Raw genomic sequence first — 16,304 nt, 5'->3', positions numbered from 1 at the left:
GCCCGTAGGGAGCATCAAGAAGTAGAGGATTTTTAAAAAGGGAATTTTTAAAAAAATTGTTGTGCGAGAACCTTCTCCAGTTGTAAGTGAGCAGGGGCTACTCTCTTGCAGTGCGTGGGCTTCTCATTTCAGGGGTTTTTCTCATTGCAGAGCACAGCCTTCTAGGCACGTGGGCTTCGGTAGTTGTGGTGCATGGGGCTGAGCTGCTCCAAGGCATGTGGGACCTCCCCAGGACCAGGGATCGAATCCATGTCCCTGCACTGGCAGGTGAATTCTTTACCGTTGAGCCACCATGGAAGCCCGAAGCAGACGATTTCCCCATCAGGGTTATCTTCTTAAATTTTGCTTTTTGATTTTTTGCTTCTTGCTGTCACGTGAGTGTGCAGTGGATTTCAAAATTCCTATTGAGTCGCTAAGTCGTGTCTAACTTTTTGCGATCCCATGGACTACAGTACACCAGGCTTCCCTGTTCTTCACTATCTCCCGAAGTTTGCTCAAACCCATGTCCATTGAGTCGGTGATGCTATCCACCCATCTCATCCTCTGTTTCCCCCTTCTCCTCCTGCCTTCAATCTTTCCCCAAATTTCTAGATGCTGCATTTCTTAGAGGAATCTCTTCAGTTGAACTGCGGGGACTCAACTTGAGATGGAATGACAGTTTTTCTTTATACCATATCTGGCTAGTACTATGGGCATAACATAGGAAGATTTTTGCGCACATTGTAAACAGCACAATAAACTCCTATGAGAGTGGGAAGGTTGAATGAGAAGCAGTCCTCCTTTTCAAGGAGCAGCTGGTCTTTAAGGGTAAATGAAACATGTCTGAACATGCCAAATTACATGGCATTTTTTTCCTCTTTGGGGGGAGGAAATCACGAATATAAATCATGGCTTTCAAATATAGTATTTATCTCCTAAAGCAAATTTTGAGTTGTAAAGAATTATATACTGATTATATAAAACATTAAGAATATAACTGACTAGATTATATAGTCTTAGCAAACAATCACTGTCAATAAACACATTGAAGACAAGATATTGAGCAAAATATGGTCTAAAGAAAGGGGTATACATCATGGTTTTTAAACCTCAAAAGAACTTGTTCTACTCAATTGAAGGAATAAGGCACTCAGCAAAACAAAAAATAAAGGTGTGACAACATGGGTTTAGATAAATGATGTAGGAATTAAGTGGGATTTTGTAGTTTTAAGAGAAAGTCCTGCTAGTTTAAAGAAACAGATGGATAAAATTCAAGGTTGAAATGATTTTTCAAGGTCCCTTACTTAGCTTTTAGTACATTGTCAGCAACCCCTCTCCTGTAAGCATAACCAAAGTGGGGTACTTATGTTTTTGGTTTCTAAAGGTAGGACCTGGTATTTGGCTATGTGACTTTTAGGAAGTCCTTTAGATGCTCTGAGGTCTAATTTTTTTTTTTTAATCTGTAAGATACATTTTGTTTGTTTTTATCTTGCCTTTGTTACAGAGCTATTTAGAAAATCTCAGATAAGACTAATTTCCTTCTATCCTGCAAAATACCACATTTTTGTTATGGGGCTAATTTTGAAGTAACATTCCCTCTAACTTAAAAGCACAAGAAAAACTCCAGTTACTAACTAATCTACTCCAGTTTCAAGCAGGCATAAGTTATTAAATGTGTAGTTACTAAGCTTATCATGCTGCTGCTAAGTCACTTCAGTTGTGTCTGACTCTGTGCGACCCCATAGATGGCAGCCCACCAGGCTCCCCTGTCCCTGGGATTCTCCAGGCAAGAACACTGGAGTGGGTTGCCATTCCCTTCTCCAATGCATGAAAGTGAAAGTGAAGTCGCTCAGTCGTGTCTGACTCTTAGCAACCCCATGGACTGCAGCCTACCAGGCTCCTCCATCCATGGGATTTTCCAGGCAAGAGTACTGGAGTTTATCATACCTGACTGCAATTTCTATTGTGTTGTTAGTGGCTCAGTTGTGCCCGACTCTTTGTGAGCTTATGGACTATAGACTGCCAGGCTCCTCTGTCCATGGAATTCCCTAGGCCAGAATACTGGAGTAGGTAGCCATGCCCTCCTCCAGGGGGTCTTCCCAACCCAGGGATTGAACCTGGGTCTCCCACACCACAGGCAGATTCTTTACAGTATGAGCCAGAATTGGACTACAGATCTTAGTTTGTCTCATTTTCTGTGTGCAATCCTCTATCTACAAGCATAATCACTTGTCATGTTTTTGGTGTATTTTGCATCACACAGATATCATTATCTCAATAATAGACAAGCACAATAAGAACAAAATTGAGTACTGGGCACTTGATTCTTAGGGGAAAAAAAAAGTTGTCTAGGTGTGGGGGTAGAAGACAGGGGTACACCATGATTTCCCAAAGTACGACAGTAATATTTCCAGGTCCTGCCCCAGACCCACAACTCCATCTCTGGAGTAGAGCAAGAAGTCTACACTACTAATAATCCCCCGCTGAGGACTCCTCTAGTACACCTTCAGATCTGATAATACAGTGCTCTGGTACAGAAGCCCAAGAGCCCATGTTTGTTTGTGTTTTATCTATGCAGGCACCTGCCCTTCACCTCAGTTCTGTTAAAGATCTCAGTATCACTCTGTGTGTGGGTGAGGTCTTGATTTCAGACCCACCACTCCTAAAGGCGGAGGGGTAAGGGGAGGTGAGTGCAAGATGGAAGGCAGATTTCAGGGAGGAATTGCCCCCTAAAAGAAATATCTACTTTCTGGCTCCTGCCTTTGGATACCTGAGGACAGACACTCAAATCGCAGGGATCAAATGTCCTCCTTTCGGGAGGAGGCCGGGTAGCCTGGAGACAAAGCTACTCTATCACTGAGACTAAGGCATCCTATCTTCCAGGGCTGCAGGAAGATGAATAACTACCAGCAGAATTAGTAATAGGAGATTCTCCCCCAGTTCAGTGAGCCATTGATACAACCTGTTTACACAGGCTCTCTGCACATGAAATGGATTAAGGGAAAATATGAATAAGAGATTTAACACAAAGTGATTTCCCTTTACATATGGTATAACAAATTAAAGTTGGCTAATTATTTCAAATACAAAATATATACCCCACCTCAACCCGCCTCTTCAATTACTAATCTCTGCATACAATCAGAAAAGACAGTTTAAAAACACAAAACCGAAATTATTGAAATAAAAATGGTATCCAGGCCTGCGTTCACAAACTGGCAGGCCTCAGGGGTGATTCTGCCCACAGATTTTGTTTAGTCTGCAAAGTATTACTGCTGTAATACTTTACAGCAGTAAAGCTGAATTAGTTGCCAGCTTTAAAAAACAAAAACAAAACCCCTGGAATTTCTACACTAAAATTCCAAATTTCCAAATTCTCTTAAAGAAGTACAACTGTTATTACAAGCTAGTGACTAACACACACTTTGAGGTACCTGCCTCCTTCAGATGAAGCGGCTTCCTGTGGAAACTGAGGCCCACCACTGAGCCAGCCAGTGGTCAGCCAGCCAGTCAACACTCTCTCCCCTCAGGCCCTGTATACCATTGGTGTTCACGGCCCCTGGATCAGCAGGGGGATAAACACTAACCAGACAAATTATGTGGTTCTTTATGGTGACTTTCACCGCAAAGGGGGAAGGGAACTGGAACCAGACAAGAGTACTTGCTTTTTTCTGCATTTCATCTAGAAATAGTGACCTCCAATTAAATACCAGCAGGCATCTGGGTTGGACCAGGCCAGAGGAAGATAACTTATATGTTCTTCCTCTCCCCCAAGCAGAGCAAGAAAGGACAAACAATAGTCATCACCTTGTAGCCATTGGTAACCACAGATAACTACCTGCCTACCTTATCACTTCATTCCAGAGGGACTGAAACAAAAAAGGCCCCCAGAATATCCTGTATTACGGGAAGGCCACAAGCACGCAAAGTTCTAGAATACCACAGATAATGAACTTCAAAGGCTGGGACCTAAGAGGTTAAGTTCGGTGCTTGCAGAGTAGATTCCTTTTACATCTTAGTTTTTCTGAGAATGAATCACTTTGGACAAGTTATTCTGATGCCTCTATTTCCTTATTAAGAATGCAGAAATACCTGGAGTGAAATCAAGATCTCTATCTCAAAAGTAGAAAATTAAAAATACAGTCCAAAAAAAAAAAAAAGAAACAGTCCTCAGGTAATCCCCCTACTGTGAAAATGTATTAAAATCAAATGAGTAATAACACCTCCGATAACTCAGCAATCTTCCCTAATACGTAAGTAAAAAGGTAACAAAGTATTAATGGGTAGCATAAATCAAGGTATGATTCTAGCAGGTGGTATCCAATGAGGAGCCAGCGAAGCTGCCCTCAGCCAAGGTCAACAGACAGGGTCAACATCCTGAGCAGGTCCGTCTTCCTCTGCTTCTACAATGGGGAAGAGTACCAGCCACCTCTCCCATACCTACTTCATAAGGGTGTTGCAAGGCCTATATCCCCTCTGCAGTACCTTAGGAGCAGGGTGATACGTTGTTTAGTCGTTCAGTCGTGTCTGACTCTGTGAGACCCCATCAGGCTCCTCTGTCCATGGACTTCTCCAGGCAAGAATACTGGAGTGAGTTGCCATGCCCTCCTCCAGGGGATCTTTCTGACCCAGGGATCGAACCTAGTCTCCTGCATTGCAGGGGGATTCTTTACCACTGAGCCACCAGGGAAGCCCCAAAGTGATAACATAAACAGGTCATATTCATATTATTAGTAGTCTTACCTCAAAACATGCCTCAGTGAAATGAGAGCTTTATAGGTACCTGGCAAATGACTACTACTTCCCCTCGCCCTGGGAGATAGAGGGGTGGGAGGAGGTGGTAAAGGAAGCCCAGATCAGCACCCACCTCTGTTCTGATGGATACTGGTTTTCAGGCATCATCTTTGGCATCTGCAAGGGCTGATGTGGCGGCCGGGGGACCGCAAAGGTTTGCTGCTGTGGTCCAGGTTCCGGAAGCGAATGAGGGGTGGGGGTGGGGCCCACACCTGGGACTGGGCCAGCTGCAGGGGCATGTGCCGCCGAGGTGGGCAGAGTTGCCTGAGGTGGGGGAAATAGGGAATTCTGATGGGTGGGAGACAGCGGGGTGGTAGGAGGGGTTAATGGCTTGAACCCAGAGGGAGGCTTCCTATCATAGGCACTGTAAACAGAAAAAGAGAAGGAACCATTTAGCCGCAATGAAGCCATTAGCGTGGTCACCAGGTCCAGCAGAACTTGAGGTTGCAGCCCACGGTTGCCAGGAAATGACAGCATTAACATAGTTAAATTGCTGGCAGCCCCGAGGGAATATTTGTACCTCTGAAAAGTGACAAGCACACTGCGTCACAGGGACTTGTTTAACACTTCTAGTGATTCTTCTCAAAGATAATTTTAGCCTCAGCTTCCGGTTTCCTTTTTCCCCTTTTCTAAAAGAATTCTCCATGTATGCGCGTGCAGGGGTGGATTGATGAGGGGAGAAATTAGGTCCTGGGGGAGTTTTCTGGCCCCCTCTCCCAAGAATTCCAGGGTTCCCAGGAACAAGAACCTTTGAATTTTCTGCTGTAACATCACTTAACAAAGCTTCTCCTCCCCTTTTCAGGCAGATCTATGTTTATCTTCTAGAGCAAAGAATGATTTAAAATTAAAGCTTCATTCCTGGGGCTTGGATATTCTTAAGTAAAGGGCACTGGCATGGGGATTTTCTTCATATATTCTGATGTGAAGATTACTTCTTTGGTGCTTAAAGTTCACATTAACATATGATAGACATGAAGGAGCATATAGTCCCTCCCTTGAAGCCACAGATCAAATAGCCCAGCATTCAGGGTTCTTTCCCTTGGGAGGGCTCAGGGCCCCATGAAATCAGTCCCCTGCAGGGCTGATTTAACAGTTCTGCACGTTACATGCAGACAAAGCCCATTTGGACTGGCTACAGCTAGAGGATCATTATACTGCCACCAGAGACGGGTGTGCTACACTGAGCGTCTGCTGAATAATACTGGAAACAATCAACGAGCCGGCCACTTCCTGGCCAGCCTTTCTCTGGCTCCACTTACCAATAGTTGTAGAGGCACTTTTCTCCATAATTAGCACCGAGAGCCTGCTCGTGGCTACAGGACGACAGCTCAGAGGAGGGGCTGTGTAGCTCCCGTTTGATCTTGGTTGGAGGTGGGGCATGAAGCACCACTGAAATCAGAAGAGGGATGAGGGGAGGGACAGAGAGGACAGTGATTAACAGGGAGCACAATGCTTCCTTCTGCAAACCCTATACTAGCTGATTGTTCTTGGAACTCATGTCCAGTCACACGCCAGAGGAAGCCAAACACTTAACACAGAGCCTTCCATCTAAAACCAATGAAAAGTTCTTTAAAGTCAGAAATCATCATCTGACACTTTAAATTAGCCAAGGTTCCCCACCCCCACCCCCGCAAACTTTTTCTATGTTGGGTCCACTGTCTGGAGGCTCTGAAGCCCTTAAAGATCCTGTAGGTGATGGTGCTTCAAGAAAAACACAGGTGTGATAAGAATGCCAAGGATTGCAGACAAGAACAATTCTGTTTCGGAAAAGGACAAAACACCCAAAAATATACTGGTAGACATTACACGTTAGCTTATCTAAGGCTTCAAATTGCCATGGCAAAGAAAAAAAAATAGAGGCGTATATACAAACGAAATATGACTTAAAAAATATGATTTTAAAGTCCTTCCTCAAGCAACTGTAAATATCAGCTCTGAGTAAGAAATACCCAATCTTTAGGGGCACTTCAAAAACTTTTAAATTTTATATTGGAGTACAGCAGATTCACAACATTGTGATGATTTCAAGCGCACAGCAAAGGGACTCAGCCATACATATACAGGCATCCATTCTCCCCCAACTTCCCTCCCATCCAGACTGCCACATAACATTGAGCAGACTTCCCTGTGCTACACAGTAGGTCCTTATTGGTTATCCACTTAAAATACAGCAGTGTATACACGTCAATCTCAAATTTTCAAAAGCAAAGGAATACAACGATGGACCCCAAACCACAAACGAGGAGAGGCTAGCTGCATACGGGAGGCCTGGAAAACCTCCATGCTTGTGTCTGCTTCATGCCTTTCCAGTGCCCTACCAGGAAGGGCAGGCGCTCATAACCAATCCTTTCACAGATGGTGCCAATTACTCTTCCTAAATTTATAGTATACAGAGCTGCTGCTTTGTATGGAAGTCGATCGAACATTCCATATGTGATGCTGAGACAGCAGAGGAGTTAAGTTTTTCAAATGTATCTAGGAGCTAACTCATTTTAAAGAGGGTGCTTTACCCAAAGTAGAAGGGCAAACTCTTAGAAGACGCTGTACTGTAAGGATTGTCTTCTGGCTGTGGGAGGGAGAGGGAAAGGAACGAGTTAAGCTTCTCTACCGGCTGTTATCCACTGGATTGCAGTTCTCATTAAATGGCTAACAGTGCTTAGTGCTCTGGTGACCACCGAATTTTTCTGTTGCACTCAATGTTTACTCCTGAGCCATCTTCCAGAAGCTTAGTTTTCTTAGTGATTTATATTAGGTAGAATTAGTGAAATGACAATTCTTTTCTAAGACTGAACAATCTTTCTGCCAACTGGTTTCTCAGGTGCTTCCTCCAACCCTGAATTCTGGACTCAGAAGTGAACAAATGAGACTGAAGACTTGATCACAGATGACAAGTTTATAAAAGCAAAGTCCTGCCAGTGACTGACTGGCAAGGGCAGGTTTTCATAATTCCTTTCCTACAAAACGCCAACTGCTTTTCCCAAACACACAAAATAAGTTCGGAACTGGCAGATTATATTTAGAAGTCATTAGAGTCTCTCTCGTGATTTTTTTGATGGTGACATCATGGCAGCCAACCCTCAATTGCTATCAAATGTTTTCAGACATTCAGACACAGAAAATGGCTAAGCTTGCTCTTGTTAGAATGCTGTTGGTAAACGAGAAGGGAGAGTCGGGTATGCAGGGGATGTTCTGGTTCTCGGCACTGCTCCTGGGTCATTGCTTCTCCTCTTACCAGTCTTCTGTCATAAAAGTTTTGGACTGGTGATGATGCCCCAACATAAGCAGCAGTTACATGTCCTAGAAAGTACTTTTCTGACTTTATTTTAAGAAAATAATTTATAATCACTGTTTCTCCTAAGTTTGGAGAGTAAACAGCAATAGCATTGTTCAATTTTCTCATTTCAGGCTTCAGAAATGTTTTGACATTTTCACGGTATTATAAAAGTTATCAGTTCTACTGACAAGATTAATACCAGAGGGTAAACCAAAGTTTTCCAGAAAGCAAACTTTTATAATGTCTGCAGAAATACCATATACCCATTTTGAAAGTCTTAAGTTTTGGCTAACTCTGATATCTGTGGGCGCTCAGTTGTGTCTGACTCTTTGAGGTCCCATGGACTATATAGCCCACGAGGTGCCTCGGCCCACGGAATTCTCCAGGCAAGAATATTGGAATGGGTTGTCATTCTCTTCTCCAGAGGATCTTCCCAACCCAGGGAAGAAACCCACGTTTCTTGCATCTCCTGCACTGGCAGGTGGATTCTTTACCACTAGTGCCACCTGGGAAGCCCGATTCTGATGTCTTAATTTCCTCACATCTACATGGCACTCCTAGTGTGTACCACACCATTTGGGCTCTACATTATATGGTACCTTCTCTCATACCATAACTGTCCTATTACCTGGAATCTTATGTTCTCTATCCAAAGGAGGAGTTCAAGAAGTAAATGAGTGCTGTGGTTTGAATTGTTGTAACCTCCCAAATTCATATGCTGAAATTCTAATGTCTTATGTGATATTAGGGGGAGGGGCCTTTGGGAGATGATTAGATCACGAGGGCACAGGTGTCTGAGGACACAAGTCAATGAAGGGGAGCCCTCACCCAGCCATGTCGGCACCATGATCTCAAACTTCTAGCTTCCAGAACAGTGAGAAATAAATTTCTGTTGTCTATTGGCTCCCCAGTCTGTAGTATCCTTGTTTAGTCACTAAGTTGCATCTGACTCTCTGCGCCCCCATGGACCGTAGCACGCCAGGTTTCATTACCTCCTGGAGTTTGCTCAAACTCATGTCTATTGAGTCAGTGATGCTATCCAACCACCTCATCCTCTGCTGTCGTCTTCTCCTTTTGCCTTCAATTTTCCCCTTCAAGCTCTACTAAGATTCAGGGGTTATATTTCGAATTAATTTTTAAAATTTGATGGCAGGGTCCACATTTACCTTTGAAGGCTAGACATGATGTTAGTCATATTTTTTTCCCCTTGGGAGTCAACCATTCGAAGGAGGGAGAAGAGAGGGCAATGTGGCAGGAATGAGATTTGGAAGTTTCACAGATAATGGACAGGAAAGCCAAGAAGGGGCCGTTTGAGGGGTAAGGAAGGATGCTCAGTCTCCACAGAGAGGTTGCTGGGTCAGAGGATGTATGAAAGAGCCTGATAGTCATATGCATGTGTTTTAAGTAGGAAAGTAGAAGCCCAAGGAATGCTCGTAACTTTTAACCTGTTCCCTCTTTGTAAAATGAGATATATGATGCTGCCTTGAGAAGGCTGGACTGTGAAGAAGGCTGAGCGCCGAAGAATTGATGCTTTTGAACTGTGGTGTTGGAGAAGACTCTTGAGAGTCCCTTGGACTGCAAGGAGATCCAACCAGTCCATTCTGAAGGAGACCAGCCCTGGGATTTCTTTGGAAGGAATGATGCTAAAGCTGAAACTCCAGTACTTTGGCCACCTCATGCGAAGAGCTGACTCATTGGAAAAGACTCTGATGCTGGGAGGGATTGGGGGCAAGAGGAGAAGGGGACGACAGAGGATGAGATGGCTGGATGGCATCACTGACTCGATGGACGTGAGTCTGAGTGAACTCTGGGAGTTGGTGATGGACAGGGAGGCCTGGCGTGCTGGGATTCATGGGGTCGCAAAGAGTCAGACACGACTGAGCAGCTGATCTGATCTGATCTGATCTGAGAAATAGAGAAAATGGCACAGCATCTTGCAGATGGTGCTATGATGTTGTATAATCATACACTATGGTTTCAAAAATAGAGTACTTACCTTCACACAGGTGACTTACTAAACCATGACAGAGACTGAGGACTATAAACCATGGCAATGAATCACAATTAAAAGAGGAGCATGAACTCCTGAAGAAGTTTAAGAAAAAAAAAAAGCTGTTTGACTATTTGAATTGATAAACATTTTCTACAACAGAAAACTTGAGTTTAATTAAGGTCAGTTACAGAAGATGGACCCATAAAGCCAATGATGTCCTATGAACAATTTCTGGCAAATATGGGCCACCTTCCTTATTGTAAAGATTTCTTTCATTCATTCATCCATTGATTCATTTGTTGAGCATCTTCCATGGGTCAGGTTCCTGAAGGTGCTAGGGATATGCTGGTAAACAAAACAGACATGGTGGTCCTTTTCCTCATGGCATGCATAATTTAGTGAGGGATCTGACTTCTAGCATCTTCCAATAAATGTAATTAGAGTTGGACTAGAGTCTATCTGATAGTCCACTTAATTTAGGCCTTTACAGTTATGGATAAGGACCCTGAGGACCAAAGGAGTTAAAGGAATGGCTTGAGGTCTTGAAGCTGCTGATACTGGAGAGGAAAGGAAGGAAGAGCGCCCCCAACTGTCATCTCAGTCATCTACCACATTGTCAGAAATGGGCGATACTGCACTCACCCACTATGTTCATCAAAAAGAGGACATAAACCCTGTTTTCAATGAAAACAACAAAAATACCACATTACACCTTATTAAGAGAAAGTGTTCTAGAACAAAAGAACAATGGATAACTAATACCTCTGGAAAAGAACCAGGTAGACCAAGAAAGAGGCAACCAGACGGATCCCTTATCATTGGCCCTGGCTAGTTTACTTAACATTATTTTATCCAATCTTCCGAACCCAGTGAGAAAGCTGCTTTCATTGTCTCCATTTTAGAGATAAGAAAAATCAAGGCTCAAAAGGTAATCTGCCAAAGTCTCATAGCTCTCAGTGGTCAGTATACCCATCAGTTGTCAGTCATTCCATTATATTGCCTCCCAAATGGAACCTGAGCAAAAAGGACTAAATCAAAAAGGGATTAGAACAAATAGGGAAAGAGATGGAGAAAGAAGACAACTGCAGAGAAGCAGAGGAATGCTCTTTGCCAGTTCTCGGGGTCTGTATCCTCGAGTACTCTACTCTCCAGCTGCTGACATGCCTGACACATCTAAAGCCACTCAAGGACTTATACTTTCTCCTGTCTCTAGGTCCCCAAAACGCTCAGGTTCCCTCCCTCCCTCCTACTAGCAACAAACATCTCTTGATTCTAGTGGTTTCTACTTCTTAGTCCTTGCCTCCCGTCCTAGCATTCCATCTAATAAGATCTCATTCCCCCTTCTATTGTCCAGCTAATCAAAATCTTTCCAGATAGCTGAAGGCACTGTGGAAGACCTGGCATCTACAGCCAGTCATTGACCAGTCAGATGCCACACTGTTGCTGTGGATACCCTCATGCACCCCCCAAATGCCCCGCCCCTCCTGAAGCTGTTGCTTGACAATTCCCTCCTAAATGCCACCTCTGAGACAAGAACACTGTGAGCGGGCTCTCTGGACCTCTACTTGACTATCAGAACTCTGTTAAGGATCCATACACAAATGAGAGTCTCCACTTGTCAGGGGTAGGAAAGATGGGTTGGCTGGCTGATAAGATATGTCTACATCCGTGGGCATGCACTACAAAGTACAATGTGTTGCTCTGTAGACCACCATAACACCATTTAAAATTTACATAGGATGTTCACAAATCAACCAACTTAATTTCATAGTTCCTTTTCTTACTAGGAAACTCCTTAGAAGATTTTTCTATCTGACACCATGATCAAAAATCAAGCCTGATCCTAGCCAGTGTAGTAAGTTAAGAAAAATGAATAAAAGGAAAAAAGAGAAGGAAAAATACCTCAATCACTTATTGCCAAGGGGGTACATAGAAAATATGAAAGTATCCACCAAGTATGAGAATCAATAAGCTAACTTACCAAGATCCTTGGCTACAAGGCAAGTACATAAAAAGAATGACTTACATACATAGTAACCTAAACAATGTGAAATTAAAGAAATACATTTAAAATAGCAACAGATAGCATCAAATACCCAGGAACACATCTAATACCTAGGAACACATCTAATAAAAGACATGCAAGGTAGCTAAACTGAACTATAAAACCCCGAGGAAAATCAAAGAATTCTAAATAAATAGAAGAATACATCAGTTCACAGGCTGGAAGGCTTGATACTATAAAGATATTAATTCTTCTCAAATTTATCTATGGGCTCAATATCAAACAAAATCTCAGTTCAGTTCAGTCTCTCAGTCGTGTCCGACTCTTTGCAACCCCATGAATCCCAGCACGCCAGGCCTCCCTGTCCATCACCAACTCCCGGAGTTCACTCAGACTCACGTCCATCAAGTCAGTGACACCATCCAGCCATCTCATCCTCTGTCGTCCCCTTCTCCTCCTGCCCTCAATCCCTCCCAGCATCAGAGACTTTTCCAATGAGTCAACTCTTCGCATGAGGTAGCCAAAGTACTGGAGTTTCAGCTTTAGCATCATTCCTTCCAAAGAAATCCCAGGGCTGGTCTCCTTCAGAATGGACTGGTTGGATCTCCTTGTAGTCCAAGGGACTCTCAAGAGTCTTCTCCAACACCACAGTTCAAAAGCATCAGTTCTTCAGCACTCAGCTTTCTTCACAGTCCAACTCTCACATCCATACATGACCACTGGAAAAACCATAGCCTTGACTAGATGGACCTTTGTTGGCAAAGTAATGTCTCTGCTTTTCAATATGCTATCTAGGTTGGTCATAACTTTTCTTCCAAGGAGTAAGCGTCTTTTAATTTCATGGCTGCAGTCACCACAAAATCTCAGTACTCAGAAATGAGAATGAAGAAATTACAATCAAGCTTTAACAGGGAGTCTCACAAAAACCAAAAAAGCCAGATACTACATGACCCCATTTACAATAATATTCAAAAGGAAACAAAATTATTCTATGGTGTTTCAAGTCAGTATGGCGGTTACTCCTGTCTCTAGGGGTGGTGCCTCTTTAGGGGGTACGTAGAGTTTCCTCACTTTCATAAATTCTAGGTCTTGATCTAAATGCCTGTACCATTTGTGAAAATTTATCAAGCTACTCTTGTCACACATTATTTCAGTTGTTTCTATTTAAACAAACAGCCCTGGGACTTCCCTGGTGGCCCGGTGGTCAGGACTCCACACTACATTTGATCCCTACATGCCTTGGGGCCCGGCCCCCAAAAAAGGCAGCTCCTGTCCTGGTCAAACAGCACCACTGAGTTAACACTAAGATTTCTTCAAGCTTTAGAAAATCTTTCTTCGGTGATGGTGCAGAAGCAGCCTTTCAAGAAATAACCCAATTGTTTCAAAATAGAAATAAGTAGACAAACTAACCCATTCAAGAGAAATAATAATTCCCTCTGACAAAATCTGTTTCCTGCCCACAAGTACAGGCCTGTGGCTTCTGTCCAAGGCAGCTACGATGCCAGTGCTGGCAGTGAACTTCACTATTTCAGCGCAGAGGAGCAAAACAAAGGAAAACACTTTTGTTGAATGTTACGATAAATGACAGCTGGAGTCAAAAGGAATTTTTTCAGAAAGACAAAAACCACCTTGTCTAATAAGCCTTTCCTTTGGTGCCTCATGATCGTCAAAGTTTCAATTTGCCACAGCCTTTGTTGTGAATACATACAGCATTTTTGTAATAGATACTGAATGTTAAAGAAACTGCCAATCCGTTATAGTGCGGTCTGACCGGGGAGAGACTAAGCCAGTCCTGCGTCTTTGGCTTCACACAGAGGCCTCCTTCTCTTAGGTGTTGCTGTTAAGGTTTTGTTTTGGGGTTTTCCTCTCCACCTTCTTCAGTTTCATTTTCATTACCTTCATCTAGAGCAGACTCATCTGTCCCAAATCAGCATGCAGGCCTGACCTCAGGGCAGACCTTATTTGGTTACGCCTGACAGCCATGATCTTACTGTACATGGAAGGTTGTGTCTCATGATGCAAGTTGACCAGAACACCAACATCTGCCTCCACATGGCACGTCTTGCGGCTATGCCCCAGTGCCAGCCCATGTCTCCAGAGCCTCTCATAGCGCTTGTAAACAAACGTGGTGCGGATGTACATGGCCATGGTTGAGAGACTTTTCAGGATTCCCAGAGCCATAATCCTACAAAGAAGCTTCATCCCTCAGCTTACTGCTCTCTCTGCCACCAGCGGTGGGTCACTGTTCCTTTCCCAGACCACTACCACCACACCTCCTTCTCCGTAAGGAATACGTACTGTGTAGTTCCAAGAATGGTGGCAGGGGGAGCCCAAGACACCTGCCTGTACTGCTCTTTGGTTGTGGCGGCGAGTAGAATGCCAGGAAAGAAGACAGAGGGACATGTCAATTTAAAAATGATGTTGGCAAAATAGAGCATGTGTGGTCTCTACTCCCCTGATTACTCCTAACTTGTCAGGGTGCCACTGGCAAAGACGAGAGGGGGCTTTAAGTCACTAGATGTGGTGTCCCTTGAGTTCTGCACACAAAGAAACCCCAAAAGACCTACTTTCCAACATACTGCTGACTTTCCTTAGTCCTGGCCTTCCTTGGACAAACTCTGAGACAAAGCATAGTCAGCCAGTTAGTAAGAAAAGGATAGACAGGCTGAGGTTTATTTAAGTTCTACCATATTACTGGAAGTTGGAAATCAGTCTTTATTTTAGTTTTCTACTACTTTGTGTAGATTAGAAACCATTTCAAACATAAAACATATTCCTAATCTTGGTATTTCTTGTAATTGCTATAGCAAATGACAAGGACAGGCCATAATTCCCTGTTCTGGGAAAGAAAAGAGGTTCAAGGGAGATTAAGTGGACAGGTTCTGGCACTTAAAAAATATCTGGAAAAATATCTGGATGCCTTTTGGATTTCTAAACCAAATAAGAGACATGCTCAAACCTGTTTGAATGGATGGTTAGCACTGTTTCTGCCTGGCAACAGTTTCCAAAAATAAAAATTTGAAATGTTATCAAATTTAGGGGCACAAGTTCTAAAAGTAGAATTGGTGGAGATATGGAGGACTGCCATTTTCTCTAATATCTGCCAGTGCTAACCTTTGTAAGCATAAATTAAAAAATTGAATGTAGCAAAAATCATCCATAAATAGTAAAAAATCAACTATTTAGTAAGCTGTGCTAAAAACTGTAAGTCCCTCAAAAGCCTTCTCTTCAAACGTGCACAAACCTCTCCATTTGACTCACTCAGTTCTTTCACCACTGTTTTAAGGTCAACAAAATAACATGGATATGAGGTGAGAAAACCCACAACATAGGGAATTTCCATGCCTAAGGTCAGCATTTCTGTATATTTGTGTTTCTACATATCCTTTAAATATGTACCCTAAAAAGTCAACTACAAAATAGCTGGCAAGGACTCTTCAAAAAAAAACAAAAACACAAAACAGTCAGTGTTACTGGGGGGAGGAGGGCAAGGTGGGCAGATTCTTGTCTGATATAAGAGATGTAACAATAAGCTTGATGTACGATTCTTAAATTCTAGATCAAAAACAATATTGATATCAGTTATAAAAGACAGCTGGGAAATTCTGAGTATTACTGAATAAAAGTTAATTTTCTTAGACTATGTAGAAGAATGTCCTCAGTCTTTTGAGATGCACACTGAAGTATCTGGGGGTGAAATGTGATAAAGCTTGCAACTTTCCAATAACTTGGGAAGAATATATAGAGAAATGAAGTAAATGCAGCAATATGTCTTGAAAAAAAAATCAATAAAATGGCTATTATATCATCTCCTCTGAGATACTTGGAGAAAAAACCCTATCTTACGGTTGACTGAACAGGTCAGCAGACGTGCTAACAACTTCAAAACCATGCCCTTACACACGAAGGAAGTCACCCCTGGCCTATTACCAAACCTGAAGAAGACCGTCCTGTTTATCTGTACCTTTTACCATGTTTGGATAATACAGCCCCAGGAATCTAAAATTACACAAGGACAAATGTTGTCATACTCTAACATCTAAGCCAGTGGTTCTCAAATATTTTTTTGGCCCTGGCCCACTTAGAAAGGAGAAGGGAACACCTGAGAGGGAAAAATAAACTGCCACTGTTATCACCATGACGACTGTCCATGCCACCTCTACAGCTGCTGGGTAAAAAGACCGCAATTACACAAGTACAAAACAGTAACAAAAGTAAAATCAACCAGTAGTTTCGTATACACATTAATAACACATTCA

General features: G+C 42.9%; 1 protein-coding gene across 1 annotated transcript in view; it reads right to left on the bottom strand.

Annotated features, from left to right (window-relative positions):
- Positions 1-16,304, bottom strand: part of ETV5 (ETS variant transcription factor 5) — a 59,295-nt gene that overhangs the window by 24,705 nt on the left and 18,286 nt on the right. The window contains exons 6-7 of the mRNA NM_001192834.2: positions 6,033-6,162; positions 4,847-5,137 (exon numbers count right to left, since the gene is read on the bottom strand). Coding sequence (NP_001179763.1) covers positions 4,847-5,137; positions 6,033-6,162 — 421 coding nt within the window. The remainder of the gene's footprint in view (positions 1-4,846; positions 5,138-6,032; positions 6,163-16,304) is intronic.

The sequence above is a fragment of the Bos taurus genome, chromosome 1 (assembly GCF_002263795.3).
Source record: "Bos taurus isolate L1 Dominette 01449 registration number 42190680 breed Hereford chromosome 1, ARS-UCD2.0, whole genome shotgun sequence".
NCBI lineage: Eukaryota > Metazoa > Chordata > Mammalia > Artiodactyla > Bovidae > Bos > Bos taurus.
Note: the sequence above shows the minus strand (reverse complement) of the source record. Positions and strands in the feature narration are given on the sequence as shown.